Source organism: Glarea lozoyensis, assembly GCF_000409485.1.
Source record: "Glarea lozoyensis ATCC 20868 chromosome Unknown GLAREA17, whole genome shotgun sequence".
Classification (NCBI taxonomy): Eukaryota; Fungi; Ascomycota; class Leotiomycetes; order Helotiales; family Helotiaceae; genus Glarea; species Glarea lozoyensis.
Window position 1 is genome coordinate 928,657 of NW_007360991.1, and position 27,187 is coordinate 955,843.

General features: G+C 45.4%; 9 protein-coding genes across 9 annotated transcripts; 4 read left to right on the forward strand and 5 right to left on the reverse strand.

Moving 5' to 3' along the window:
- Positions 1-80: 80 nt before the first annotated feature.
- GLAREA_12146 (RNI-like protein) lies at positions 81-2,166 on the reverse strand (the record flags this gene model as incomplete). Its single annotated transcript, XM_008082928.1, has 4 exons — positions 81-494; positions 542-1,367; positions 1,437-1,822; positions 1,891-2,166. 4 exons carry the CDS (start codon positions 2,164-2,166, stop codon positions 81-83), a joined length of 1,902 nt encoding a protein of 633 aa, XP_008081119.1.
- A 780-nt stretch (positions 2,167-2,946) lies between these two features.
- Positions 2,947-3,885, reverse strand: GLAREA_12147 (NAD(P)-binding Rossmann-fold containing protein; the record flags this gene model as incomplete). Its single annotated transcript, XM_008082929.1, has 1 exon — positions 2,947-3,885. One exon carries the CDS (start codon positions 3,883-3,885, stop codon positions 2,947-2,949), a length of 939 nt encoding a protein of 312 aa, XP_008081120.1.
- Positions 3,886-5,072: 1,187 nt separating this feature from the next.
- Positions 5,073-6,031, forward strand: GLAREA_12148 (uncharacterized protein; the record flags this gene model as incomplete). The annotated part of the gene is made up of 3 exons (XM_008082930.1): positions 5,073-5,318; positions 5,398-5,742; positions 5,819-6,031. The coding sequence occupies 3 exons, from the start codon at positions 5,073-5,075 to the stop codon at positions 6,029-6,031; spliced, it is 804 nt and encodes a 267-aa protein (XP_008081121.1).
- A 476-nt stretch (positions 6,032-6,507) lies between these two features.
- Positions 6,508-7,147, reverse strand: GLAREA_12149 (uncharacterized protein; the record flags this gene model as incomplete). Its single annotated transcript, XM_008082931.1, has 3 exons — positions 6,508-6,601; positions 6,703-6,796; positions 6,898-7,147. The coding sequence occupies 3 exons, from the start codon at positions 7,145-7,147 to the stop codon at positions 6,508-6,510; spliced, it is 438 nt and encodes a 145-aa protein (XP_008081122.1).
- A 4,907-nt stretch (positions 7,148-12,054) lies between these two features.
- GLAREA_12150 (Nucleotidylyl transferase) lies at positions 12,055-14,083 on the reverse strand (the record flags this gene model as incomplete). The annotated part of the gene is made up of 6 exons (XM_008082932.1): positions 12,055-13,250; positions 13,303-13,448; positions 13,497-13,679; positions 13,729-13,756; positions 13,865-14,001; positions 14,052-14,083. 6 exons carry the CDS (start codon positions 14,081-14,083, stop codon positions 12,055-12,057), a joined length of 1,722 nt encoding a protein of 573 aa, XP_008081123.1.
- Positions 14,084-15,360: 1,277 nt separating this feature from the next.
- GLAREA_12151 (uncharacterized protein) lies at positions 15,361-16,036 on the forward strand (the record flags this gene model as incomplete). The annotated part of the gene is made up of 4 exons (XM_008082933.1): positions 15,361-15,414; positions 15,545-15,709; positions 15,829-15,891; positions 15,953-16,036. The coding sequence occupies 4 exons, from the start codon at positions 15,361-15,363 to the stop codon at positions 16,034-16,036; spliced, it is 366 nt and encodes a 121-aa protein (XP_008081124.1).
- An 867-nt stretch (positions 16,037-16,903) lies between these two features.
- GLAREA_12152 (uncharacterized protein) lies at positions 16,904-20,040 on the forward strand (the record flags this gene model as incomplete). Its single annotated transcript, XM_008082934.1, has 2 exons — positions 16,904-18,130; positions 18,184-20,040. The coding sequence occupies 2 exons, from the start codon at positions 16,904-16,906 to the stop codon at positions 20,038-20,040; spliced, it is 3,084 nt and encodes a 1,027-aa protein (XP_008081125.1).
- Positions 20,041-20,675: 635 nt separating this feature from the next.
- On the forward strand, positions 20,676-22,121 carry GLAREA_12153 (HAD-like protein; the record flags this gene model as incomplete). The annotated part of the gene is made up of 1 exon (XM_008082935.1): positions 20,676-22,121. One exon carries the CDS (start codon positions 20,676-20,678, stop codon positions 22,119-22,121), a length of 1,446 nt encoding a protein of 481 aa, XP_008081126.1.
- A 2,165-nt stretch (positions 22,122-24,286) lies between these two features.
- GLAREA_12154 (Adenine nucleotide alpha hydrolases-like protein) lies at positions 24,287-25,264 on the reverse strand (the record flags this gene model as incomplete). Its single annotated transcript, XM_008082936.1, has 1 exon — positions 24,287-25,264. One exon carries the CDS (start codon positions 25,262-25,264, stop codon positions 24,287-24,289), a length of 978 nt encoding a protein of 325 aa, XP_008081127.1.
- Positions 25,265-27,187: the final 1,923 nt, after the last annotated feature.

Sequence of the window (27,187 nt, forward strand, 5' to 3'; positions counted from 1 at the left end):
GTATGTGAAAGAACTGCTTGATTTTCGAAATATATTCAGGCTCACATCCGTGGGCTCGCGATCTACACCATTCATTCTTCTCAACCCCATCTCATCTCCCGCGCAACCTTATCAACCCAATCAGTCCTTGGAGCATACATATCATGGTTCTTACCTCCTCTGATATTAGCATCCCGATAATACACTACCCTTTTATCTGCGCCCTCCCCAACACTCACCGTCTCGACTTTCTTCCCGCCTCTCTTCTTCTCAAACTCGGATGCAATGTCCCAGGCTATCCAACCGAGCGATACGCTTCTCAACCGACAGTGCCGATCCCAATCAAACCTTTCGTTGGAATAAGTGGCAGAGCGGTTCAGGAACGCTTTCAAGATACTCTTGATTATGTTCACGCCGAGATTATCCGGCATGGGATATCTGCCCCATGATTCGTGGGGGAAGAGAGTGATGGTTTCAAGGTTCTTTCCTTTGGAAAGGGCGGCACTGATTTCATCCTGTAGTTCAGTTAGTAAGTATAGAGGGATTAAAAGCGGGGTAGTACAATCTGCGCTTCCACCGGAGCGATGTTTAGTTCTCTTAATTCAGGCAGGCCATCGATGAGAGCGCCAACTTCGGCGCCGGACAAATATGGAATTGAGAAGCCACTAGAACTTCCTGCATATGGGATCTTCAGAGTTCGGAGATGCTTGTGTTTGAGAATGCCTTCTAAAAGAGGACGTGCAAGACCCGGATTGATCGGATGAGAAGACGGGTAAACTCCGTAATCCGATAACTCTAAGCTGGTGAGTGTATTGAATGATCGTACGAAGTCGCACTTGGTTCGGAAACCGAGAGCCTTTTGTTCTGGTGTGCGTCCATAGCTCTGGTCAGACATCCTTAGGTGCAGGGTACGCAGACCTATGCCGATGTTTTTGCTGTTCGCTAGTGTGGTCAAGTTTGTCAGATGCTGAAAAAGTAGGGATTCGGTGTCGTCAAAATGAACAATTTCGAGTTCGCGTAAGCGTATGAAGTCGATACCTCTTTCTAGAGCCTGAAGAACTCTCTCATCAACCTCGATACCTTGTATAGACAAACTTTTCAGATTTTTGAGATAATGGCTGTCAACATCATTGAACTTGTCGTCCCATTGTTCGAATAAATTACCAGACTCCATTACCAAGCCTTCAAGGGTGTCCGATGAATTTTGGAGAATTTTGCTCGTGAGCATGCCAAGGCTATTTTGGCCGAAGTTGGAATAGGATCGGAGGTTCAGATGTCGTACATTCTTGATCGCGAACAAGGGCTTCAATGTTTCACCTTCACTTCTGCTTGAATTCAAAGACAGTGCTTTCAAGCTCTTCAATGCTGCAATGCTTTTCCCGATTGATCTACGAAAACATTAATAAACTCTAGACACTGTACGGCGATTACGACCGCAATATGGGAAGTCAACTTACTCGGTATAAAGAAATCCCTCCACAATTTCCAGATTTCGCATGTTTTTCAGAGCCTCCTCAATATATCTTTCTACAATATAGCGATGTTTCTTTCCAGGGTCCGAATATCCCACAAGAAGCTCTTTCACATAACTTGCACAAATCGGTATCGCCGTCTCATTCAGTCCCTTTGGATATTTCTCCTGCTGACCTTTGTATTTCCCTTCTTTCTTCAGCTGCTTCTTTTGGGCGATGGTGAGATGGGGTTCAAGGGTACGGATGACCTTGGCGATGTGAGCGTGATATGGGGCGGAGACCATAACACGCCCGTACAGACGGGGCATCATGAGTGTATACATGTTCTTGCATGTTCTCCCAAGTGCACTTATAGTTGGGATGTCTTTAACCTTTGAGATGGCAGGCGAAATCAGTATCTTACCTAGCCAAGCTTGGGAGAGGAGATTCGTTAACGTACATTGTCCAATGTCATATTCAACACCTCGACTGGTAAGGAGAACAACTGGTTTCCAGACAAGTTGACCAATTGAGCTTCTGGTAGCGTTGTTTCTGCTTGGAGGGTCTTGGACTTGACCATTTTTGCCCCTTTTTTACTCTCTTTTGGCCTCGGTTCCTCTTTTGATGCTAGAGCACTCAGCTTTCTTTTCTTCGCTACAGCGTTCATATTTGGCTCCTCAACGACAGGGTTCTGAGCAGATACATTCTGAAGTCGGGAACTTTTTCTAGTCGCCATGTTGTTTGCTTGAGCTATCTAATTATTGCGAGAGAGACGCGACGTTGTATTTGAACTGATGCACGTGCGTTGCGGCGCGACGAGCTAAACATATTCGCGAGATCACGTGTCTCAAAGATAGGCAGATTTTAGGCAGCGTTGTCTATTTTAGGTTGTGGAGTACGACCGCCTAAAATCTTTCTCCCATTATGTCATTTCGGGGTGGTGTTTCCTGCACTTGATGGGATAGTCTTTCAGGGACGATATCCAAAGGCATGGTAGCAGCGTCTACCTGGAGAAGCGCCAGCCATCTTGTCATCCATGTATTTCGTGTGATTATATAAACTCGGTTGAAGTCTAGAGTGCTGTTTAGACGGTTTTCATGAAGACCCTCACTGCCTGCACTAGTTCCTATCCTGATCCGTACTCCCCAAAACAGGTCATCTATATGTCGTTGCTAGCGCGTTAAAGGATGAAAGGGATATCAACTCGTTTTCACGACAAGTTACCATGCACCAAAGTCTCACGGCGGAGGCTCCCTGATGGGGTACGCCAAGTGGAGCGTTGCAGTACAGTGCTAAGAGGGCTAATGCCATTGGACTATTGGAGCTGTCATGAAGACTATGTTTGATAGCATTGGTACATGGGCGTAGATCAAAAAGCTATTATATCGGTCCTGATCGCTTTGGAGAGTGTATATGTGTTGTATGATATGTATGTGATGTTCAGCAAAACCGTCTTTGCGGTATCCCTTTTACAGTAACCTCGCTGATTCAATTTCAATACGTGTCTTACCAACTCCTACGTCGACTTCTCCTTCGCCTTAGCCGCATCTGCTTCCCTTATAGCTTGCTCCACCGACGTCCACTTTAGTTCGGGATATCTATCGTTATCCAGAGGGTTCAATTTTCCTTCCCCGCTTATCATATTAAGCATATACTGCATTCCTTGCCAAGGGGGAAACAACTTGTCCTCTACACCTCCTATAAACAATTTCAAGACACCAATCAATATCGAGAGAAATCCCGCACTGCCAACCCATTGCGTGGTAAACTGTTTCCCTCGCAATTTCGTCATAACAACGGCCATTTCCTTTGCAGTGAAAACATCACCTGCGATACGTAGGAACTTGGGCTTCGGGTGTGGGTCTGCCGCAACAGCAGCAGTATAAGCAGCTACATCCGGTACCGTGGTGACATCCATTTTCTGATCTACACTGCCGAAGTGCGTGATTAAATGAAAGGCGTCGTTGATCAAAGGCATCTGACGTGTTGTAACTACTTCCATAAAACAACCATTCAGCACACTCGTCCATTCGATACCAGATGCATCAAGCTTTGCGTGAAATTCGCGCCGGAGATCCAGGTTTCGATTGGTACCGGGAGTTGTCTTGGTGAAGTCCAAAGAGAAATCCGAAGGAATGAATCGTCGTACTTTTGCAGCCATAGCGGCCTCGAGGAGAGCTCCTTGTGCGTCTATGATGACGCCCTTCAAGCCTTGGAGTGCAGATACCACGGTGGTTGCGCCAGTGAGGGCTTCTGTCAATGTTGGGACATCGGTCATGTCCACTTCGGTGATCTGACAGCCAGCTTCTCGAAGGTGTTGGGTACGTGAGCCTGAAGTCCCTGGACGAATGAGTGCTTTCACTGCTACATCCTTCTTACAAAGGTTGAGAACGATAAGAGAGCCCAGATGGCCTGTTGCACCGGCCACAGCGACAAAGGGGGTTGAACCAGCCATTTATGAATAGGTTGAGAATTCAATAACCAATGGTGAAGAATATCGCGAGGCGGGATCATATAAATCGATCATGTTTTATTATTTGGAGGGAATTTAGAAAATCTCCGACAAGAGCTCCGGAGTCCGAGATGATGGGTTTTAGTCCGAAAAATGCCTGGCCCTGGTTAGTTGGGCACGGCCACTTTCAGCGAGAGCACGCATCCTGCCTTTTCCCGTCATTACCTCTCCTCTCACTAAAATTACTGGCAAAACATACCGAAAATCGATGATCAAAGAAGCCCTGAGGCATTGAGTTAACATAATTGAGAAAACAGCCCAGAAAGCTAAGGGTATAAGTTCGACTCCATGTCATGCATTTTGAAACAGATTCAAAACAAGTAGAAACAATAACGTTGACGGAGAACATGAACAATTCTTACAATAATACAGTCCAGACCCGAAGTTGCATATATATCACACACATACACCCTCCCCTATGTTCGGTCTCTAAATTCCACCAACAGCTCATTTTCCCCTGGAATCAGACCATGATCTTCATTTTTGGCTTTCTACACGTGTTTTTCACATGGCTAGCCTCCGCTTTGCTCCGAGCACACGCCGGGGTCGCAGATAAGTCGATTTATGGATATCAATAGTATGTATAAGAAGGGACGAGATGTAGGTGAGCGGTTGAGCCGAAGCAATTGAAATTGAATTTTGCTCCAAATCTGTTTTACGCCACATCTTTCAACGGGAGAGAAAAGAGGTGGCAAGAGAAAAAGAAGATGAGGAATCACCACCATCATCCGTACCGAAGCCTGAAAGAGTGGCATGCTGGGCAAAGGGAACAGAGAAAGAGAACTAGATGGATTCCATATTCTTTGAGATGGGAAGGAGGAGCGCTCTGGAGGATTTTGCCGCAGGTATGCACTGCTCTCTCTCTCTTCATGACGACCTTCCAGCATGTGATGTCTTCATCAATGTTATTGATTGTTATGATCTGATTGTTTTATGGAGATAGATAATCGTCTCTGGGATATTTGCAGCATTGATTTGCCTGGGATTACAGTCCAAGGGTGATGAGCATATGCTACATTCGCCAATTCTCTTTCCGGTCTTTGGGTAAGCAAATCCACCGTGGATTTTTACGCAATGGTAAACTGAACAGACGGAATAGATTTGTTGTTGGATTGGCGATAACGTTTCGTATGCAATCATCCTACAACCGCTGGTGGGATGGCCGAACACAATGGGATCACGTCTCTGCCGTTTCGCGCTCCTTTGCACGTACACTCTGGCTTCATGTCCCTGACATCCCCTTGGCACCCGAGAGTGGGGAGATAGTAATGAGGAAGGAAGAAGTGATAAGATGCGTACACACTTTTGCTGTGGCTCTAAAGCATCATTTGCGAGGGGAGAGAGAATGGTACGAATGCCACGATTTGAAACTTGGCGTAAGCCGCGTACCAAATGTACTAACCTCTCCCTTAATTTCAAGCTTTCCAAACCCAAAGCTAATAAAATTCCCCACAGTACAACCTAGCTGCAACCAACCACCCCCTCACCTTGACCCTCCACCTGTCCACCGCAGTCGAGTCCTACCGTACTCTTAGTCACCCCCAAGTTGACACCCAAGTTCTCACCCATCTCTTAACTCATATTGACACTCTAACATCTATCCTCTCCGCTTGCGAACGTCTTCTCCGCACCCCCATCCCTTTAGGATACAATATCGCCATCTCGAGAATCGTGTGGATTTTTATCCTCACGTTACCTGGCCAGCTTTGGGCGGAGCTGAAGTGGTGGAGTGTGGCTATTACGGGGGTTACTGCATATGCGCTCTTTGCATTAGCGGAAGTAGGCTTGGAGATTGAGAATGTAGGACTTCCTCTCCCCTTGTTTATCTTGGCAACTTTCAGCTGTTATGACTTGATGCTGACTAGAATTGTATTAGCCGTGGGGCGAAGGACCTAATGATTTAGATCTAGATCGTTACTGCAACCTACTAGCGCTTGACTTGGATGAAATTATGGCATTTCCAAGGGCGGGTAAAGCGACAGAAAATATTGCTAGCTCCAGTTCGACTACTATTTCGCTAAGAGATGGGTTGAGTAGGGAGAGATTCAGGGACTTGGTGGATGTTGGAGCTGAAGAAGAGGTGGAATGACAGTACTAGACATGTAATAAAGACTCGTGGGAACAATCGAACTTTTGACCACCATAAGAACATGGATAATCCTGCGTTTCCTACGATACCCTTGCGAGCCTGGCTCTGGCGAGGATACAATTCATCTCGAGGTTGCGCGCTCAAAGTATGCCACCATTCTGGTATCAAACCCATTTTTGAGCAGCAACAGCATTCTGAGCAGAAGAGAGGCTGAACGTGGGAATTTAATAGGCCATAGAAGAATACTTGAAAATCACCAGTTCAAATTCTGGGTAAACAATGTCAATTCCCAAGCTTTTGCAAAAGTCGTTAATATAGGCTACTGCTAAACATCCTAAATTCCATTTCGTTAATAACGACCGTTTTGCCTTTTGGCGTAATCAAACTCACTTCCTATACCATCAAAGGAAAACTCTTATTCGACGCATGTTTTGAGTTGAAGGTCTCAACATGAGCTTCGTTCAGTGATCGCTAGTCTAGCATCTGAAGGAGCTGATAATGTCATTGAACTCTCCAGCAAGATCAGCGTTGTAAGGAGTTCTGTAGCTTCTGCCTCCGCAATTCGTATTCCTATGATAACAACAACGTTAGCAGTAAACCACAAGAGTGTTGAGAGAAGCGATTTTGGCTTTTGAGAGGCTATTGTGAAATGTATGCTTGGGAATACTTACTGATAGAAAGTGCATGTTGCGCCAAAATTGTCGATAGAGCTTGTTTTGTCATTTAGGGCGTTGTACACGGTGCTGCCGAAATCAGAGTAGCTCCCTAGAATAGGAGTAGAATTAGCTCAATTTGTTTATCTTCAAAACTGTATTTCGGCCTCAAAGAGGTGGAGGAGTTAACTGGGTCATAATAGAGTAACTTACAACAAACACCAGAATCAAAAGTGAATCTGTAGCATGTGCCACCGAAGTTTCTGGCACTGCATTGTCTGGATGTTCTCACAGCAAGTACTGAGAAGTCAGAGCTAGCAGTATAAGTCGTGTTGCCGTCGGTTCGAAGAGTGGCCTGGATTTCATTTGCAGCAAGTGCAGGGGGTGCTGGGGCCGGTTGTGGTGCTGCGATGACACCGGCAATGACCGACGCGACAGCAAGAAAGATAGCGGAGGTCTTCATGTTGATGGTTTGAGTTGGTTTCCTTAATCTAGCTGAGAAGAGTGAGTCGATTTGTAGCAAAACTTTTGAAGCTGCAGATGAGTAGCTGGGTGAGGATCTGGTAGAAGTGGGAGAGTCTCTCTTACTTATACACTTTTCCTCATGGTGTTCAATAGTTTGAGAATCTTGTAGGATACATACTGTCGGTGTAATTGAGTAATCATACCAACCCAACGAACGGGTTGTTCCGATCTCCATATTGATACAACGCCCATAACGTCTAACTCATGTTACCTCAAACTCAATTATGCAGTAAGCTGGCACAGTCAATTTAATTTACATTGCATTGTCGAAGTGACGGAGGCAATGTTCACCAGAGCAACATCTGACTTCACGAGGCTTGTATGGAAACGAAAAAGCCAACTTTGTTGGTCAAATGCTGTGTAATGAGCCTCTCTTTTACACCTGCCATATGCGATGATTTTTACGTACAAATATTACTCTTTTTCTTTGTTCAATAGACTCGGAAAGTCCGAGGAAGCCAATTGCTCAACATAGGCAATAGATCACAACAAGTGATGATTATACGAACTCGCCAATTGGGTTCTTTCCATACATGACCAAGGCTTGGAGATTACTCTGTCCCCCATGCCGCCGATGATTGGTGTGAGCAATTTTTAATAAATCTAGCCTCGCTCAGTCTTAGTTGAGGAAACTTCCCGACCTATTGATTATTCCCGCACCGTTCCACGATCCCTAAACTCATAAAGTAACATTTGATTGTACTTACGACTCTCACATGGGTTTTATCATAATTCGAACATTGATACTAAAAGGAAAAGGTCTTTGATTTATCCTGAAGTGTTTACTGGTGGTTGCAAGCAACTTCGCATAATTCGCTTAACCCCTGACAAGAACAGGGTACGGTACTACTCGAAGCCGTATGACCATCAGCAAGTCGGGTGGCTTGGGTTTTTCAATTGTTCTTATGCTGTGTCCAAGAACTACTTCAGCCTTACTCTCGAAGCATCTGCTATGGATCGGATAGGACCGAAAAGAGGCGCCATTCGCCCCGATTCTCTCCAATATTTTGGCATGAGAGTTACACAACATGCAGCTTGTACGTGATGGACGCTCTGAAATTAAATTTGACTAATGAGTAGTGACATTCATCAAGTAAGCAATCTGAATGTCTCGTTCGTAAGGGCCGTGGTGAAAAAAGGGTTGCGGGGCAAATCCTAATTGTTGCATGGGGCTATCACTAAACATAACGAAGGGTTGATGAATGTTGGCTGATGCTTAATCGCTAACTACATTTCATTTGCTTACACCAGCACTGCAATTTGGAAAAAGAACAAGGTAAAACTACCTCTGTCCTGGGCAGGTTCCCAAGAGTAGTAATTGGAAGAAGTCTACACAACACCATTCCAGTGTCGACTCTCATCATTAAGACCGCAATGACTTTTACACCAGTCTTTTCAGAACGCAAGATGAAGATTGGACTTTAACCTTGTCGAAAGTCGAACAGTTTCCTCTCTCAAAAGTTTCACGAAACCTATCTTCGTTTATAGGGCAAGCTCAACACTTTTTCAGACTATCACTTGTGTAAATGTTAACCTTGTACAGCCGTCCAGCCTGCCTTTGTCCTATTCCACCGACAACACGATATTACGGGTTGGAGTAAAAAGACATCAAAAGCCATGCGTGTAAGCCCATCAAAATTTGGCATAAGGTGGGAGTGGAACAAATATCACCATTCTATCAAGACAGCAATTTTTGATAAGTGTGGATGGAACATTTGAACCCAAACGCGATTGAAAGTGTGTCATTTCAAAACTCGTATTTTCAATAGCTCATAAACACAGACAAGGGTCATCTCATAGTTTGGGAAGTTACATCTTGGAGCGAAACATGGTGCTCAAGGCGGAGAGTGGCGACTTTCAAATTCCATCATTTTGCGACATATGGCTTGGAAGGATCTATTATGTCAGAGTAGAATAATTTTATAATAAATAGGTTAAACTACGAGGACAGAATGTGAAGCTCACAAAACTCCTATAAGTTATAATTGAGAAAAAACAGAAAAACACCCAAGTCTTTATTCAACAAGACACAATACGACAAGATCAACAGATATTTATGATATAATGTTGAAAATCCGTCATTAACCACATGCTAAAGTAAAAGATGTAGAATTTAAGCCAACCCACTTTAGCTGGAGATGAATAGAGCAAAAAAACTACTTCTGCAGGAGTATGTATAAATTAGATATCCACATCAGAAAGATGTTCAGTTCGGTTTCTCTAAACTAGAGCGGAATATCCTGAAAGACGATAGAAAATACGATGAAGCTATGGTTTATAAGAGTAATAATCATCCCCTCGATGTTTGCTTCCAACAATTTGAACTACCAAAGATCCATGGTTTTGGTAGGTTAGTTTTAGGTAGTACTCAAGCTGCCTGTTGATAATGGCAGAGCTGGTAGCAGTATATAATTAATTTATAAACCCATCTGGTATTTTAATGAGCGTTAAGTATGAAAATGACATTATTTGAAATCGGCAGTCAACAATAAATCGGCAGCAAGCTCAACCCTCGTTTTTCCGCTTTCCATAGTTAACCTCCTAATTAAATTAGTTGCTCTTTGAACTCACTGTATCTTATTATTATTAAACTTTGTCCGTATCTCTCGAGATCGACTTTTGGATATGTCAATCTAAAATGGCTCGAGCTTTTCCACGTGGTGTTATTTTCGGAAACTAAGAAGTACTAGATTCAGCTTTCATTTATATCTCTCTTCTCTCTTATTCCTTAGATTCGCGGTTGCCGTGACACTAAATCTTAGCTTAGCAGCCTTGTCTAATAGTAAGAAATAACCGAATTAAATGCCATCCTTAGAATGCTCTGCCCGGATTTTAATCTCAAGCTCTTAACAATTCTATACTCCAACCGTATATGTACCTAAACTACCTAAACTCGCTTTGATTTAAAAAAAAAAGGTTGCCTCGTAAAACCCAGTATATACCTCAACACATCGCCTTTGTTTCCTCAAAAGAATTCCAAAAACTCAGGAATCCACTTAACAAAAGCCCTTGTGCCCGCAAGTGTTCACATCTTAATTAGGAACTCCATTAGTTGTCGACACTTCAAGGGCCATGACTTCAACAAAGCGAAGTACGCGTCGGGTCTAGATCTAAACAAAACGTCCGACCATGGAAAAAGAAATGTTAGTGAGTAACAAAATCATTAATTTATAGAAGTGGTTTTCAGTAAGCGAGAAAATAATTTCGGTGACAACCCTACTTTCGACAACAACTCTCGGTTGCCTTCTTTACCTTAACCACTCAACAAGTTCTATGCTCTTAGATTACCAACAATTCATCTCTCATTTCTCGTAGAAAAGAATAATGTGTTCCCACCCAGATCTAGATCATGATAGATAGCCACAAGAACACCTTCTTCTTCTACCTCTTCCTCAAAATGTAGTTGTATTGCGAAATGTTGGGTGTCTCGACTCTTCTGGTGCGCCTAACCTGTTTTTCCCTCTAGGAATTTCCCATTAAGACCCTCGTAAGTCGTGGACGAAGATCTTATTGGCCAAAATGATATAGTAACTTCTACTAACTTTAACGGGAATCTACAGACAGTTTCGAGTAGATTTCATTTGAGCGAGTACAAATTTAGAGAAGTGGCTTGTCTCACGCGTAGATGTCACCTGGAAGTTTCAACTTTAAGCGCCGTTGCAAATCGCAGCCGTGTTCGAAAACTCCCATGAAAACAACAATAACAAAGGTTTTTCGGGTGTACAACCTTCAAGAGCTCTTGCAGAAACATTCTTTCTCCTAGCCAAAAAGTCTCCATCTACGATCATTTTCATCAAATCCATCACTCCCTCTCTCATCAGCCTTCACCGTCCAACTGAAACTATCCCTTCCTATTCAATAGGAACATACCACATAAAAGCACCCCCACGCACATCCATCTGAAGCCAAGATGAATGCATCGCTAAACTGAGTGGATGTACTGTGTACCTCACAGAAGTTTCCATAGAAACCCCTCCTCAGTAAGAATATCAACAACGACCCAACTTTAAAAAGCACCGCGCAGATACCAAAACCCAAATCACCCCCTTCCTCCCAAAACGGTCTCCAGGAATCGGCAGCAAATCCTCAATCGACAACAAACAACCTCTCACCCCCGAAACCAATTCCCCAAATATAATCATCCCCAATCCCAAGAAAAAGTTCGAAACCAATACACATAAACTCCCCGAAAACGTTCTACATCTGTCACTCCAGTCCATCAATAGCATAACAACACCATCATGTCTAAATATACAGAGTTGCATAAACGTCCAAGCCCTTCCTGCCCCTGAATCTAGGTATAAAAGAAAGGGTATCTAGGTATTCTGACTTTCCTAGTCACATATATTTCGTTTAAAAGTAAATTAATTGAAGAAAATCTAAGGGACATTTGGTAAATAGTTAGATTCTCAAATGGTGCATGCTGTAAGACTGTTAAAAGTGAGTACTAAAAACAAGAAATAGGTCTTGGTAAACATTGCTCGACTTTTGGTAAAAATCCGCTGAAGATCAAGAGCGAGCAAGAAGGACCAAAGTTAGATAAGATGACTCACATGTCACAAAATAGAGATTGGTTCAAATGTAAACGTGACAGGAGATAAATGAGGATATGAGAGGTTTTATAAGCTTCACTGGTGCTGCATTGCGCTTTGTGATACATGGAGAAGAATATTGCGAGATTGGAACGAATGGCACCGAATCATACTGCAAATCGAAAAGAGGCTGGAAAATAAAATGCTGTCTAACTTTTGATCCTATCAAGATCTCTTTAAATTTAAAAAAATCACTACGCCCCTGTATATTAACCCAGCGCCCATATCCATGAATGCATGATGCATGTCCTATTTACAAACGATCCAAAAGACCCTCACTCTCAAGCATAAGAACGATCTGGTGGACCGCACTTCTAACACTGGTTTTCTCAATATCAACAGTCAAAGAAGCCTTGGCTGGAGTTTCATAAGGATCATCAACACCAGTGAAACCCTTGATCTCACCAGCACGAGCCTTGGCATAGATACCGCGCTTGTCGGTCTTCTCAGCATGTTCTAATGAGGTGGCGACGTGGACGAGGTAGAAGTCACCGTATTTCTCGACCAACTCCTTAGCGTGTTGACGAGCATCCTCGAATGGTGCGATTGGAGCCGCAATAACAGCTGCACCAGAACGGGTGAGCTCTGATGCAACAAAAGCGATTCGACCAATGTTACGGGTACGATCGGCACGGCTGAAGCCAAGCTCGGAAGAAAGCTCGGCGCGGACCGTCTCACCAAGCAGAAGAGAGACGGAGCGGCCTCCTTGTTGGTTGAGGGTGACGTGAAGTGCGCGTGCGATTGCGTCTTTTCCACTGTTTTGGTAGCCGGTCAGGAAGACGGTGAATCCTTGCGCAGAACGTGGGGGGTGAGATTCCCGAAGAACGCGAACAACTTCTGGGTATGAAAACCACTCTGGAATCTCACGACCAGTTCGGAGCCGATTTCGGAGCTCAGTTCCAGAGATATCGAGAGTTCGAACGCCAGCTGGAACCTCATCCTTGGGTCTGTACTCATCGCTATCTGGAAGATAAGTCATCATCTGGAAAGGAACGACCTCGATACCGAGCTCATTCTTGTATTTCTCGACAGCGTATTGTGCATCGTATGGGCCGTAGAATTCCTCCCCCTTTTTGTTTTTTCCTGGACCTGCGTGATCTCTTCCAACAATGAAGTGGGTGGCTCCAAAGTTCTTACGGATGATTGCGTGCCAGATGGCTTCTCTTGGACCACCCATTCGCATAGCCAAAGGCAGAAGGCCAAGAACGGCCATTCCGTTTGGATATCTTGGAAGGAGGGCTTGGTATACACGAACGCGGGTGAAATGATCAATATCTCCTGGCTTCGTGAGACCAACGACTGGATGGATGAGGACATTGGCTTGGCGTGCGCGCGCAGCCCGAACGGTCAACTCTCGATGAGCTCTGTGCATAGGATTTCTGGTTTGGAATGCGACAATCTTTTGCCAGCCGAGTTTGTCAAAGTGTAATCTCATTTCTGCGGGGGTATCTTCCAAACAAGTCAGTTGTTGCATGAGTAGTGGAATGCCACTTAAGCTTACATCTAAGAGCAACGTAATCGTAATGTTCAAGGCGGTTGATAGCGTCAAGCTTTCCTCCAACGTAGAATTCTTGAGCAGTCTCGTAAAGGTATTTGACAGCCGGGTGATCGCCATCCCCTCCAAAAACTTCCTTAGCTTCCTTGGTCCTACATCCAATTAGTGCTGCCCGTACCAGCTCCGCGCAGAGTTCTTACTTGTCAGGCTTGTAGACATCGTCAACGGTGATAATGGCAAGATTTCGGTCGTCACGGAAATCGCGGAGAGTGATTCTAGCTCCCGCCTTCACTCCCAACTCGTCGATCTGTGCTTGCGAAACATCAAGGGTGATGGGCATGCTGAAAAGATTTCCATCGGAAAGTCTGTTTTCGGCCACGACACTAGAAATTATCAGTATTGCCATATGGTCAATTGAGTCGCGCAACCTACCCATTGTAATCCTTCTCGTTCATGAAACCTATAAAAACGTTATGTTAGTATTTTCGCATCCCGAAAACACAATTGAAAGATAAAATGTGCTGATGGCGGGGTAGTTTTTACCCCACCACGATTGATGTCAACGTACCTTCCAGAGGAGAGAAACCACCACTAATGATCAATTCAAGATCGCACAACTGCCTCTCAGTCAAATAGACTGCTGGTAGCGACTCGGCCTCAGCGGCGAGCTCTTTGTGTTTTGGGGCATCTCTGGCAATGAGATCTCTGCCAAATAGTTAGCAAAGACGAAGGTAGTGGGGCGGCAAGCTTTGTACTTGAGTTCTCCTCCGTGTGGTGGGTTAGCCATGATTGCTGAAGGGTGAGATAAAGGAAGTGGAATGGTATAGCAAAGGATTTTCAAGATGGAGAAAGTGACGATAATGAGAAAGGGATCAATAAAGAAATGCGGGAGTGCTCGAGGCTAATGTAATAAAAAGTTAGTCGATAGGGAAAAAATAAATCTGGGTCCCACGGCTGTTGAGTAGCCTCGCGAGCACGCAATCCGCTTGGTTTGCTGACAATGGCGAGACAAGGCGAGCGGATGCTGGGCAGCGATGACGGTCTCGTGGATAGCTCCGACTTGTACCTTGCAGAAGAATCGCCGTAAAAACCGCAAAGCGCAACTCCGAGAGGCAATAATACCGACTTTGTCAGCGTTGAGATATTGCGAAAGTAATCGGTAGAATAATTCCTAAAACATGCATGTGTCAATGTCTCACTTCCAACGTCGATTCAGCCTCAGGGAATAGCCAAAGAGCACAGCATTTGGCAGTTCTGTTACACCCAACCTGCAGAACTGCCAGATGCCGTCTTGTGCCGAGTGCAGGGCAGGCCTGGAAGGGCGGTTGAGTAATTGATTGTAGGACAAATTGAGGATATGTTTCTATAACTGTATTCTTGGTGTTATAAGTGTCGCATAGGAAAGTCGGCCGTCGTACACTTGTATCATTCACCTCCATCGAATCGTGCTAGAAAATTCGCATTTGGAGCCACGACAAGTAGTAGTCGAAGAACAATGGTCAGGTTGGTTTTTGCAGCTCCAGAACCGCAAAGAAACTCATATGCTGCTGTATCTGTTTGTATCCAGATTATGTCCGCCACGCGCTTGTTCACAGCATGATATATGTTGTGGTCGTCGAAGGATATCCTGCCTTGGGATCTAAGCACTGAACCAGACGCGTCGATACAGATCATCAATCTCAAATTGCTGGCCCGGTGTTGACACAGGAATCGGAGACTGAACCAGATCACAATGGCGAGAATTCAACTGCTTCAGATGCACGATACCGTAACTTTTGTGTCTCGCGAAATGTATTTTCGATCCCAGGTTTAGGTTTGTGTTTGTGTCTCAGTTCTGTCTTCCTCGAAGCATTCTGGAACTACGGTCGCGCTGGAGCTGAGATTTCGTATCACCTGACCCGCCAACTCAATTGTCTTGGCACAACCATCTTATCTTATCTGCTATCTCCGAAACACGGCTGAAAAAGCCGTGAAAGACCGAAAGTCTTCATGGTTGATGTTTGTGACGTTTCGCAGCAGCTCGATTGAATTCGGCCAAACAACACATTACATCCCACTTCGATAATGTCAGTCGCGTCAGGAGCAGCAGTTCAAACAGCGCCCAAGGTGCGATCTTTGGTATGTATTTTCTTTTTAGTCCTGTGCAACGTGCTTGTTTGAACAGTCCTACCATTGCCTCTCTTGAGGCGACAAGCTACGAAGCTTCAATTCCAGCATTCAACCTTTGCTGATTTAAATCATCTGATAGTACCGAAAGCTTCTACGTCAGGGCGAGCAGTTCGCAGCTTATAATTTCCGCGAATACGCCAAACGGAGAACTCGAGATTCATTTAGAGAACACAGAAACATACAGGATGAAAACCAGATCCAGGAATTGCTGCAGAAAGGAGTCAAGGAGTTACAGTCATTGAAGGTACGCTTGGAACAAGGATAAAGACTAGGGGATGCTGGACTACCGTCGCAAGATGGCTGGTCTTGGATGTTTTTACGAGGTGTATGGTATCGTGAGGAAGTAACTAACAGCTGGTACAGAGACAAACAGTTGTTAGCCAATTCTTCCAGATGGATCGATTGGTGGTGGAAGGTGGGAAGACAGTAAGCTCAAATTTCGAGGGGTAGCACATCTTAATTGAGTATGGTACTAATTCAACTGCAGGGTAAACAGCGTGGAGACAGAAACGACATAATGAGACAGAAGGATACCGGATGGGTAAGTGACGCACAAGCGATGATCTGGTAGATTTGGTGTCGAGAATATGAAAGCTTACACATTTTAGGACTGATGGACTACTTCGGTGCGAGAGGGAATCGTGATATTGGAGAAAATTTTCAAAAGAAAAGGCCCATTCTATAAGCCTTGTACAATATTATGCATGTTGGGAGTTACAGGGAATACTTTGAAATGGGAATCTGTAAAGATTACTCTGAAGAGCAAGAAATGCTACAGCTGAAATCAACATACTTGAATTGACCCATCAAGCTTCGCCACGCTTTTCATATTGCAACTAAGCATCTCAAGTATCTTGAAGAGTTACCTTCGAATTAGTAATCTACTGTGCTATGGGCATGTAAATGATATCCTCAAACATACAGTCTTTTATTCTTCTCTAGTTGCTTTTTTTAGTTGCTCTGCTGTGTATTCTGGTAATCTCTTGTCTCTGTCCACTTGTGTCGTTTCTGAGTCGTTTCTGAGCCGAGATAATTTATCATTTCGCCCGATGTAAAAAGTAACAAGCATACTTATACCCCTCATGAACAGTGACATGACTTAATAATCCTCGAGTCCAACGTAAAGTCCTAGTACAGCGGATACCAGTCGGGCTGTAGGGGAGTAGTCACGTGGAGTGTGCCAAGTCCGGGGTTTGCTGGACCGTGCCCCTGCCGCGACGATCACAGCTGTGTCGCGACTTCCTCAACTGACAACTTCACCACGCCCATTGCTCACCAGAACCGCGTAGTTGCCTAGTAGCTCTTTGCCCATACTGCACTTTACCTCCACCGGGCTTCTGTCCCTCTTCTGCTTGAACATCGTGAGTGCACAACCCACCCACCAATTTTATCAACAACCAATTTATGCCCAATGCGCGCATAAGACTACAATATTAACATGGAGTCGCATACAGATTTCCAGAGTTTTGATGGACACCGGCATCTATATCCCCAATACATAGAAACGACCGCAAGCGGTGCCACAGTTTGCAGCACGCCAGTAGCAACTCAATTGAGAAAGGCAGGCTCGACAAACATCATCACCCAAGTCCCTCTCCCAGATCCGTTCCTGTACAACGACACATATCAAGCTCATTACAATACGCCTTTTATTAGTCTTCTGAACTCCCAAAAACCCCCATTCTTACTACCCAAACCACCATCGATATCTCATCCTCCAACTGCGATTATCGAATCCATCATTCGAGACGACTTATCACCATTTTCCAGTCTTGCGCCAGAGACCCCTCGAAAGCCTCTCGTGCCCAATAACCCTTCAAAAGGCTTCGAGAAACAATCTGAGAGCGGGAACTACCCTCCTATACAGATAAAGGTTGAGCAAAGCACCTCCACATCGCCGCTTTCCTCGAATCAACTTCCCAATTTTGGACAACTTGGATATGCATTAGTACAAAAAGCTTCGGTCGCAACCCGCCGTGTAAGTTTTGCAGAAACAATAAAGGAAGAATCAAACAACACCTCGTCGCTATTTACTAGCAATACTTTGCCATATAAAATTCAGGCATCGGCACCAAAGTCCAAAATATCTCAAACAATTGTAGCACCACCGAAACGTTCAGCAAAAAGGAACAGAAAAGCATTCATCAAGCAAAGCTCCAGTTCACCACGAGCAAAGTCCACTCGAAAATTCGTAAGAAAGCAATCCACTTCTCCTCCGCCATCTCAGGTTTACTCCCGCTTGAGACCAAGCGCCAAAAGAGCGGTAAGACTTTTGAAGCTAGAAGACAGCTTGCGCAAAGTCGAGAATGAAAAGAAACATTTGATCCTCAAACTTTACGTTCGACCTGCCCTGCTAGCCAATCTCAAATCTGCTGGATACATATTTCCCTCTCTCTACAACTCTGTTCCGAAGCTTTTCAAAGAAAACTACCCATTACCTAACCGGTTCTATAGTAAAAAGGTTCGGCGTATCAGAAGCAGTTTGGTTGTCGTCTTCGCCGTCAAGCAAAGTGCCCTACTCAACCTCGAGCTTACTGGGAGCCTTTATCCACTTCAGTTGCACCTGAATGTAACACCAGAATACACATATCCGTTAGCATACACTACCTCTGATCTCATAGATCACATTTATCCGGGATATTTCGAGAAAAAAATGGCTCCAGGTGTAAGTTTAGCCTTTGTATGAAGAATTGTATGACGTTGGCTAAATTCTCGTAGTACAGGACCCAAAACCGGAGGCAGAACAGAGGTGGTTATGTTGATCACGATGTTCTCGAAGGCTTACCGGTCCGGCAATGGCGTCGGGATTATGTCACTGTCGCACCTCCTGCAGAACAAGAAAGTTCAAAAGTTCAAAACGACATATGGGCTGTAGAACTGCCTCATGGTATGCCGAAAGACTCACATCTTCTTCCACAGCATAGCCAGGATCTTCTGCGTGCAGCTCGGTCTGGGCGCATTTACAAAAGACCAGCTCCTGTTGAAGAGGAAGATGCTGACCCGGAAGTCATTGAGAAACCGGAGAAAAAGGAGGATGATACCAAAGAGACTGGCTTCAGTGCGCGGGCCTGGAAGCAGATACCACGTCAACAGGAAGGTCCAGATCTGGAATATCTCGCGAAAAGAAGAAAGGGGTTAATCACATATACTAAACCCTTACCACCCGTTCCCACTGTGGTGAAGACTACAGTTAGAAGAACTGATGCTGCTGGTAACCAATATACTCAGGATGTTGTTGTGCCACATGGTCAACAAGTTGATGGAGAGGTAGTCGCTCAAACTGTCATTCCAGATCCAAGTCTCGCGCCACCACCTGAAACATTTGGCGTGCAGCCAACACCGCCCAAAAGAAATAGACCCATTCAAAAGAAACGACCGAAAGGACCTGGCCGAGGAAGAAAGAAGAAACCTGTTGTGCCTTCAAGCGCTCCGCAAGCTGTCCCCATTGATGGTCAGGCACCCGTTGAAGGGGCTGCTTCGGCGAATGTAGGGCCTGATGGGATCAAAACTGAGCCAGAGGATCCATCAAATCAGGGAAATACAATCAATGAGGATACCGAGATGGGAGAGGGTTCAAATGCATCTTCTGATGGCGAGGAGGATGGAGAGGAAGGTGATGATGATGATGGCTCGATCACAGATCAAACCTCTCCATCGAAAGCACCTAAAACCATCTCGCCAACACCCACTCCTCTTCCAACTATGGATGCAATGCAAGATATCATATCGAATTCTAGCTTGGCTCCCCCGGTCAACCCGTTGATCGCAAAGCTGGAGAATGAAAAGACTTTTGATACTAAGAGTGGTAGTCCGTTGAAGAACGTGGCACTTGCAACATCGGCGCTAGCATCTCCGATAGTCTCACCTGTAGTATCTGCTCCTCCACAATTTCCAGAGAACTCTACTCCCATCCTTCCACCACCTACGACTACTCTGGCCGAAAGCGAGGCTATCGTTGAAAGTTTACAGGCGGAACGAGCGGACATTGATCACGCTATGCAGATGGAAGTGGTTCAAAGTGCTCCTACAGCACTTCCATCTCCACCGCCAGCACCTGCTCAAGCTGAATTACTAGCATCTGAGGTAGTTAGGAAAGAGGAAGAGGAGGAAGAAGAGATGCTGCTTGATATCGTCGAAAACAATAACACCTTCGCCGAAAAAGAAGCCCAGGAAGAGCCACCTACTCATGTTACTGAGACTGTGAAGCCTGTGTCTCCAAATTTGGCTACGAGTGTCGAGACCGTTGAAGAGCCCGAACTCTCTGTTGCCGACACAAAGGAAGAGGTGGAGGTCGCACCGTCCAGGCCAGACCCTACGCCTGTGGAGGAAATAAAAAGAGAATCTCCTCCAGTGCTCGAAAATGACCCACCCATGGCACCTGAGCCCGATACAACAGTTGAGGCTGGAGACGATGATGATGACTTTCCAGATTTACTTGGCGGTCTCGAAAAGTCACTTGGACAATCGGCACCTCCTGTGTCACCACCAAGCGTTGCCGAGGAGACACCAAAGACGGAACTACCGGTAGACGATGCCGTTTTGCAAGAGGAGGAAAAGAAAGCTGATGAGGCTTGAGCATGTGTACAGTTTCGTGCGACATAATTTGGCGAATTGGAGTCATTGGAGTTTGGGCGGTTGACGAGATGACTTAATTGTGTATACCTGTCCAGGTGGGCTGACGTTGTAGAGCTCTTGCACATGGTTTGTGAGGAGAGAGCAATAGCTGGAACATACATTGGCATAGGACTACCGGATTAACTCTACGGGTAGCTCGGAAATATATATTTTGTAGCATTATCAAACCTAACCACCGAATTCCGAGAGTCGGGTTGGTGAGATCGCGCGTAGACAAACAAGGTAATGCTGAAGAAACGTTGGTTAGTAAGGATACCGAATGTGCCGTACAGTAAATTCTGTCACGTTTTCGAATAATTTTCTGTTCCTGGATTGGCTCGTAACAGGAAATTCTGCGTGATGATCTCTCCGTCATCTTGCGCTGCAGATTGGACCCCTGGAACTGAAGTGGCCTGACTGGCAGTAACTGCACTGTCAGAATAAGCGCCCCGCCAAATTCCGTCCACGTACGGCATCTTGGCACTTTTTGCTTTTACCCCTCTATGAAGTGGCATCAACAGCTTCATCTTGCGAATTTTTCTCTCGCGGCTGGAATACCACAGTAGTCCAGTAACACCTTTGCGCTCTCCATCAAGATGACAGACTATCCAAAGGAAAACGTCAAACCCCCTGGAGGAGGCTCTATGGCCCGCGCCATCCGACCCTCCCTTGGTGGAATGCGAAGCAGCTCTTATCTGCAGGAACATCAGCAATACCGACCACCACAACCAGACGGACATGAAGGGATTGATAGCATCGTCGAGCGGACGCAAAATGCGAAACTCAGCAGTTCTCCATCTCGAAAACAATTCAATGGCGTTCCATCGCCAGGTTCCCCTCCAAAGATTATCGATAGCGGATTGAACCATTCATTGAGCCATGCGAATTGTCAGCCAGCGCCTGGGACCAAAACTGATCGCATCGTCGCTACGATCATGTACAAGAAACCACATATTGAGAACACCAGCGACCTTTCCATAGATCGATCACCTTCTCCAGCGAAACCCCCCACAAGATCTATTCCCCCGAACATGGCACCAACACGAACACTAAGCCAATTCCCACTCGAACCACCACCACCAGACCCAGAACCTCTCGACCATCTCTACGGTTCCTACATTTCCCCCCTCTGCCTCACCTCCTTCCTCCATCTCATCGCCTCTCTCCCCTCCAAACGCGGCTCCGAAACCCTCACCTCCTCCCATCGCTGCCTCGATAACCCCCTCCATCCCTCCATCGTCGAACTGACCTTCAGTCCCACCCCAGACCCCGAGTACGTCTCCCTCGAAGACCTCCGCCGCCATGAACTCCTCTACCGCTTCGAGCGCGAATGGAACGTCGATGTGGTTCTGCAAGCCGACACCGTCACCCGGCGGTACCCACGCCTCGTAGTCTTCGACATGGACAGCACGCTCATCCAAGAAGAAGTCATCGACCTAATCGCCGCCAGCATCGGTGTCGAGAAAGAAGTCTCGGCCATCACCACCAGAGCAATGAACGGCGAACTTGATTTCTCAGCGAGTTTCAAGGAGAGAGTCGCCCTATTGAAGGGCGTAGACGCGGAGATCTTCACGAAATTAAGAAACGTCATCACACCCACAAACGGCGTCCGTGAACTCATCCGCGCCCTCAAGAAAATAGGCGTCAAAACCGCCGTCCTCTCAGGTGGTTTCATCCCCTTAACGCAATGGCTCGCCACCTCCCTCGGCATCGACTACGCATTCGCGAATACCCTCGCCATTGACCCGGCAACCAACACACTCACCGGCGAAGTCCTCGGCGACATCGTAAACGCGGAACGGAAACGCGATTTGCTCCTCCAGATCTCGAAAGAGGTAGGCGCGGATAAAGATCAGGTTTTGGCGGTTGGAGATGGCGCGAATGATCTGCTTATGATGGGAGCGGCGGGACTGGGGGTCGCGTGGAATGCGAAGCCCGTCGTGCAGATGCAGGCGCAGGCTAGGCTTAATGGGGGGAGTTTGTTGGATCTTTTGTTCTTGTTTGGGTTTACGGGGGAGGAGGTGGGGGTGTTAACGAAGTAGGTTTGGGGTTGGGTTGGGGTGGGAGTTGGAGATGGGAAGGGAGGCGTTGAGGGGGTTAATGAGTGATGATGATGAGATGGAGTAGGTTTTGGGGAGTGATAGATGTTGGAGTTGAGATTAGATTTAGCGTGGAAATTCAGATATTTGAAACTAAGAAAGTATTGCAGAAGCTACGGCTTTGGGTGTAGCTCTTCGAATTTCCTAGTCCATCACTAAAAGGTCATGTCTAGAGAGCCACGTCCTTTTATACGTTGAGACCTTTTCTTTCCGACTATTCCACGTCAAGATTTGATAGAGTATGGAGCATTCAAGTTGGAGCCAGCCGCTTTTGTATCGAAATAAAGTCAGAGGCGAGAAAGGGGAAAGGTAGATTGATGAGTGAAAGGCATTTTGTGGGGAAAGGAGATGAGAGTAGAAGGGGGGAAAAGATGGTTGGGTTGGCTGGGTGGTCAGGTTGGTTGGGATGATTTGACATTTGGGGGAGGGGATGGGATGGAGTTGTAATGATCATTAAGAAGGTGGGAGGATGGTATAGGAATGGTGAGGGAAGAATGTGTAGTGCAGGATGAGGTGAGTGGTTGTTGATATACGCAGTGAATTAAAGGAATACTCAAACTACTCAAACTAATTATAAATAACTTGAGTTGAGCTAAGTTGATTGTAAGTAGTAGACCCCTTAAGTTAAGTTTAAGTAGTAACTTACGCTACTTATAATCAGTTTAAGTAGTTTAATTAGTATTAATAAGCCTTCTAATATTACCCCATACGTAGGTAGTAGTTAGTATTAGGGGGTATATTAGCTAGTAATTAAAGGGCTAACCCGAGGTTCCGAGCTATCTAATTAGCTAGAGGTCACGTTTGTGGCGCTACTTAAACTACTTAAACTAATTATAAACAACTTAAGTTAAGTATAAGTTAAGTTTAAGTAGGTTATAATTACCTTGAGTTGAGTTTAAGTAGAAGCCACTACTTAACTCAACTCAACTCAACTCATTTAATACACTAGAAATACGTGATTAAAGCCATGAGATGTGTGGATTGATTTGGGATGTTTTTATTATTCGGTTCATTGTGGGATGTAAATGGGTTTTTGAAGGCGAAATGTTCGGCGGTCTTTGATTAGTGGGTAGTTGGATGGATGGATGCGTCACGGGTGACAGTTATTGTGTTCTCCTAAATCTCCAGATCTTGAACCTCCCCACGAAACCGGATATCCAATATAAAAATCTACGACCATTCCACCTCAAAGTGATAGCTGCGTACCTCTGGCACGAAGATTTTAGGAGGAGTGTCTAAGCTTATATCATGTGAAGGAGGTTGATACCGGAGTTGCGAACGGAGAGGGTGGGTTTTAGGTTTTTGGGGGGATGCAGGGGGATGTGGTTTTTTGATTTGACAGATGTTAATGAGGTTTGAGAATGGGTTGTGGGGGTGGGATTTTTGGTGAGTGGGATTTTTGGGGAAGGGTGTAAGGTTGTGGTGGTGAGATGTGGATGGACCGAGGAGGAGATGGACCGAGGATGGAATTGGTGGTGGTGAGGTTGTGATGGTTTATACTGATACGAACCTTACTTGTGTGACATGATACGTATTTACGTTGTAAAATCAAACTTCACGTCTCCGTCATAGTAAATTGTATGGCAAAAGATATTCAAAGCATTGCGAGGTTTTTAGACCATAAATCCAAGGTGTTTATATTTCATCATGGTATTAATCGTGTGGGTAGATTGTGTGTAGATGAGAATGAAGTAAATGGGTGAAGGTCTTTTAGTGCCGGGACTTTAAGATGTCGATGATATCTTTTGTTTGATGGTGTGAGGTCACGGTGAGGACGAGAATGTGTATGTATTTTTAATTATTTTTATTTTATTTATTATCTCATTCTATATTTTCATCGTCATCCATCGTCGTCAATCAATCTATCTCAACCCGTTCAGTTGTTTCAACCTCGGATTCCCACCCCATCCATCCACCCATGCCCAAGTATATAAAAAATCAACGCAACAATCTATGCAACGAATAGAAACGACCATGCAACAAATAAAGATAGTAATAAAATGCCCTCCACAAAAACGCCTATATCGCTCGCTTCCCCAGCCATGAATCATATGCCTAACACCCAAACACCATAAATGATTTCAAAACAAAAAAGTCGTGTGAGAGGATCAAACCTCAATAGCATAAGTCGAAGGACGAAGATGCGTCTCACTGACATGCTCAACCTGCTCATCCGATTTTTCTGACTCAGGTGATCCAACCTCCACTTTCTCAAGTCTAGCAGCCAACTCCTCCTGCTGTTTCTTCTGCTCCATCTCCATCAGATAAATCGCATACTTACTCCTCTTATTATGAATCCCGCATTCACTCTTCTCCTGTCCCTTCCAGCGTCCCGCCCGTTCATCCTCGCCCTCCTTAACTGGCTCCGTGCTATGCCAGTCCCCTACACTCTTATACCCGCGATCAAGCAGCTCGTTGTAAGGCACATCGTTCGCCTTGATGTACTCCTGCACTTGCTTGAAACTCCAGCTGGCGAGCGGATTGATCTTGATCAGTCCAGCTTCGTCTACCTCGATGATATCAAGGGAATCGCGTTTCGCGCCCTGCGAACGCCGACGTCCGGTAAGCACAGCACCGACTGAGAGATCCGAGTACGCGCGCTGAGCAGGCTCGACTTTCGCCACCCAGTCGTACAGGTTATCGTCTGTTTTCCACAGCTCCTTGCCGTATTTCGCCTCGAACTCAGCGGTCGTATCCACGCCCTGCGGCTTGTAGATGTGGAGATGCACGTTTGGGTATCTGGCCTTGGTTTTCTCGATCAGGGCATGTGTTTCCTGGAAATGGTATGTGGTGTCGAGGAAGATGGCGTCGATGGGTGGGAGATCTGGGGTCTCGGCGCCGATTTTGGAGAGCATGTCCAACGTGACGAGACCTGAGATGCCGAAGGCGGTGGTTTGGTAGAGGTTTGGGAGGGAGATCTTGCACCAGCGCAGGATGTCGATGGGGGAGAGGTTGTTGAGGGTGGAGTTGAGGAATTTCAGGTGTTGTTTTGTGAAGACGACGGAGGGGAGGGAGGCGGTTGAGGAGGCTCCAGAGGCGTATCCTGATTCCACGTTGGAGGCACTGGATTCGCGGTGAAGACCCATTTTGAGAGATGTGATGATGATGAGGTAGGTGGAGGTGAGATGGATGAGAGATCGATATTGAAACGTTGTGAAATCTGGGGTTCTGGGTATATTCAATGAAAGAGGGGAGAATGTCGCAATCGGAGGTGAGATGGTGTGATGGGGGAGTAGGAGAAAGAGTAGACCAATGCCCGAAATGTAAATGTCAGGAGCAAGCAATAAACGCTTTAAACTAGCTCGAAAGACGAAACTCGAATTCTAATCAGAATAATAATGACGTTTTGTTTGTTTGCTTTTGAAAGAGAGAGAGACTCGGGGCAACTGAATGTATATAAGAGAAGTCCTGAAAACCAGGTGGAACAATTACCAATTGTGGGATTCCTAAGCAATCCACCCATACAAAACTCACCGTTGTGTTTCCACTTCCCCCCTACCAGCGCCCACGTAGGCCATCATCACAGCCATGGCCATGACTCTCCCATTCTCAAAGGAACGGACAGCCGGTGTCGCCATCGCAAGGGGACAATTTTTTGGGAAGACGTCGATGGTGTGATCACCGCTAAACTGGATGCGGAGTGGACCCGCTAAATATATCCTCGCTTATTACAGACTTCTGCAGAAGATTTTCAGGGACGGGCCGGAGCTGATTGGCTCGGCCCGACTTCGTCAGACGTCGGTTTTTATGGATGCTGTATTTTGGGTTTTGGAAGGCTTTCTGGAATATGCGATGGAAGGAGTGATAGACACAACGAGGCGGAAGTTGTGCGACGGCTTCATTTGACGGTGTGAGAGATGGTTTCACGGGTTACCGCTAGATCTAGATCTGCCGTTTTGTGTTCATATTAGTAAGAAGTAAGTATTATTTTGGAAAGTCTTTCTTTGGTTGTTCTACGAAATCTTCAGCTGCGAAGAAACATTCGGCGTTTGTATCTCCAACTTTCGGACTTTCTTCAGCTAAAATCTTGGTAACACAGATGTAAATTTATTATTATCAATGCATCGATGACATGCCACTTTTACAGAAATCGATTGAAAACCCCTTGTTGATGGCAAATTTAGCTGTGGGGACAAGCTGATGTCGTTGATGTCGCCATATCCCGTGACGTGAGAGCCTCCATGCTTACTTCATGCTTGGGCCGGGGAAAAGCTTAACGCCGACGACAACTTTACTCCGGATAAGGAGAATGAAATGGTTCTTATTGGTATGTTTGCATTATACAATGTACCTAGGTAATGATCGCTGGTACACGGTTTTATTCACGAAATCCGAACTTGTACCAGACTTGTAATCTTACAATCCTCGTTCGATCGTTCAGCACTGCAATTACTGTCAATTGAGGCTTCTTTGCTAGCAAAATCACCGACTACGGTTCTTATTCATAAAATTAACTGTGTATACTGTTAAGTTTAGATCTTTTGTATGTCAAATGGAATTTAAGGTTGATTTTGAAAACACCGGACTAAATCAGATACATTTTTCGATTTAATCAATCATACATCAATCCATTTTCCTCCTTAAGTACGTTGAAGGGTCAGCATCTCATTCGGATTAACTTTCGTTACTTCTTTACACTCACATTTGTTCATTGTGTTAATGTTAAATCAAGTTCCCAACTAAGATAAACTGTAATTACCAACAACGTCTCTTAGTAATTCCAATTTCAAATTCAGTCATACCTCTGAATCTCCCCTCCCATTCCCAACATCCCTCCTAATCAAGATTTTCAGCTCCCCAATCACATGTCCCCCTCCATCCCACGCGTACCCTCATGCCCTACACGAAATCCACGATCCTCGGCGTGCTACAGGCGATCCCGCATCGATCGCGTAACCGTGATACTCGGTTCTTGGCTCTCTATAAATGACCTTGGTAAGTTTTACGTTTATGTCTTGGCAAGATTTGTGCTTGTGCGTTGGTAAGTTGTTGTTTGTGTTTTGTTGTTT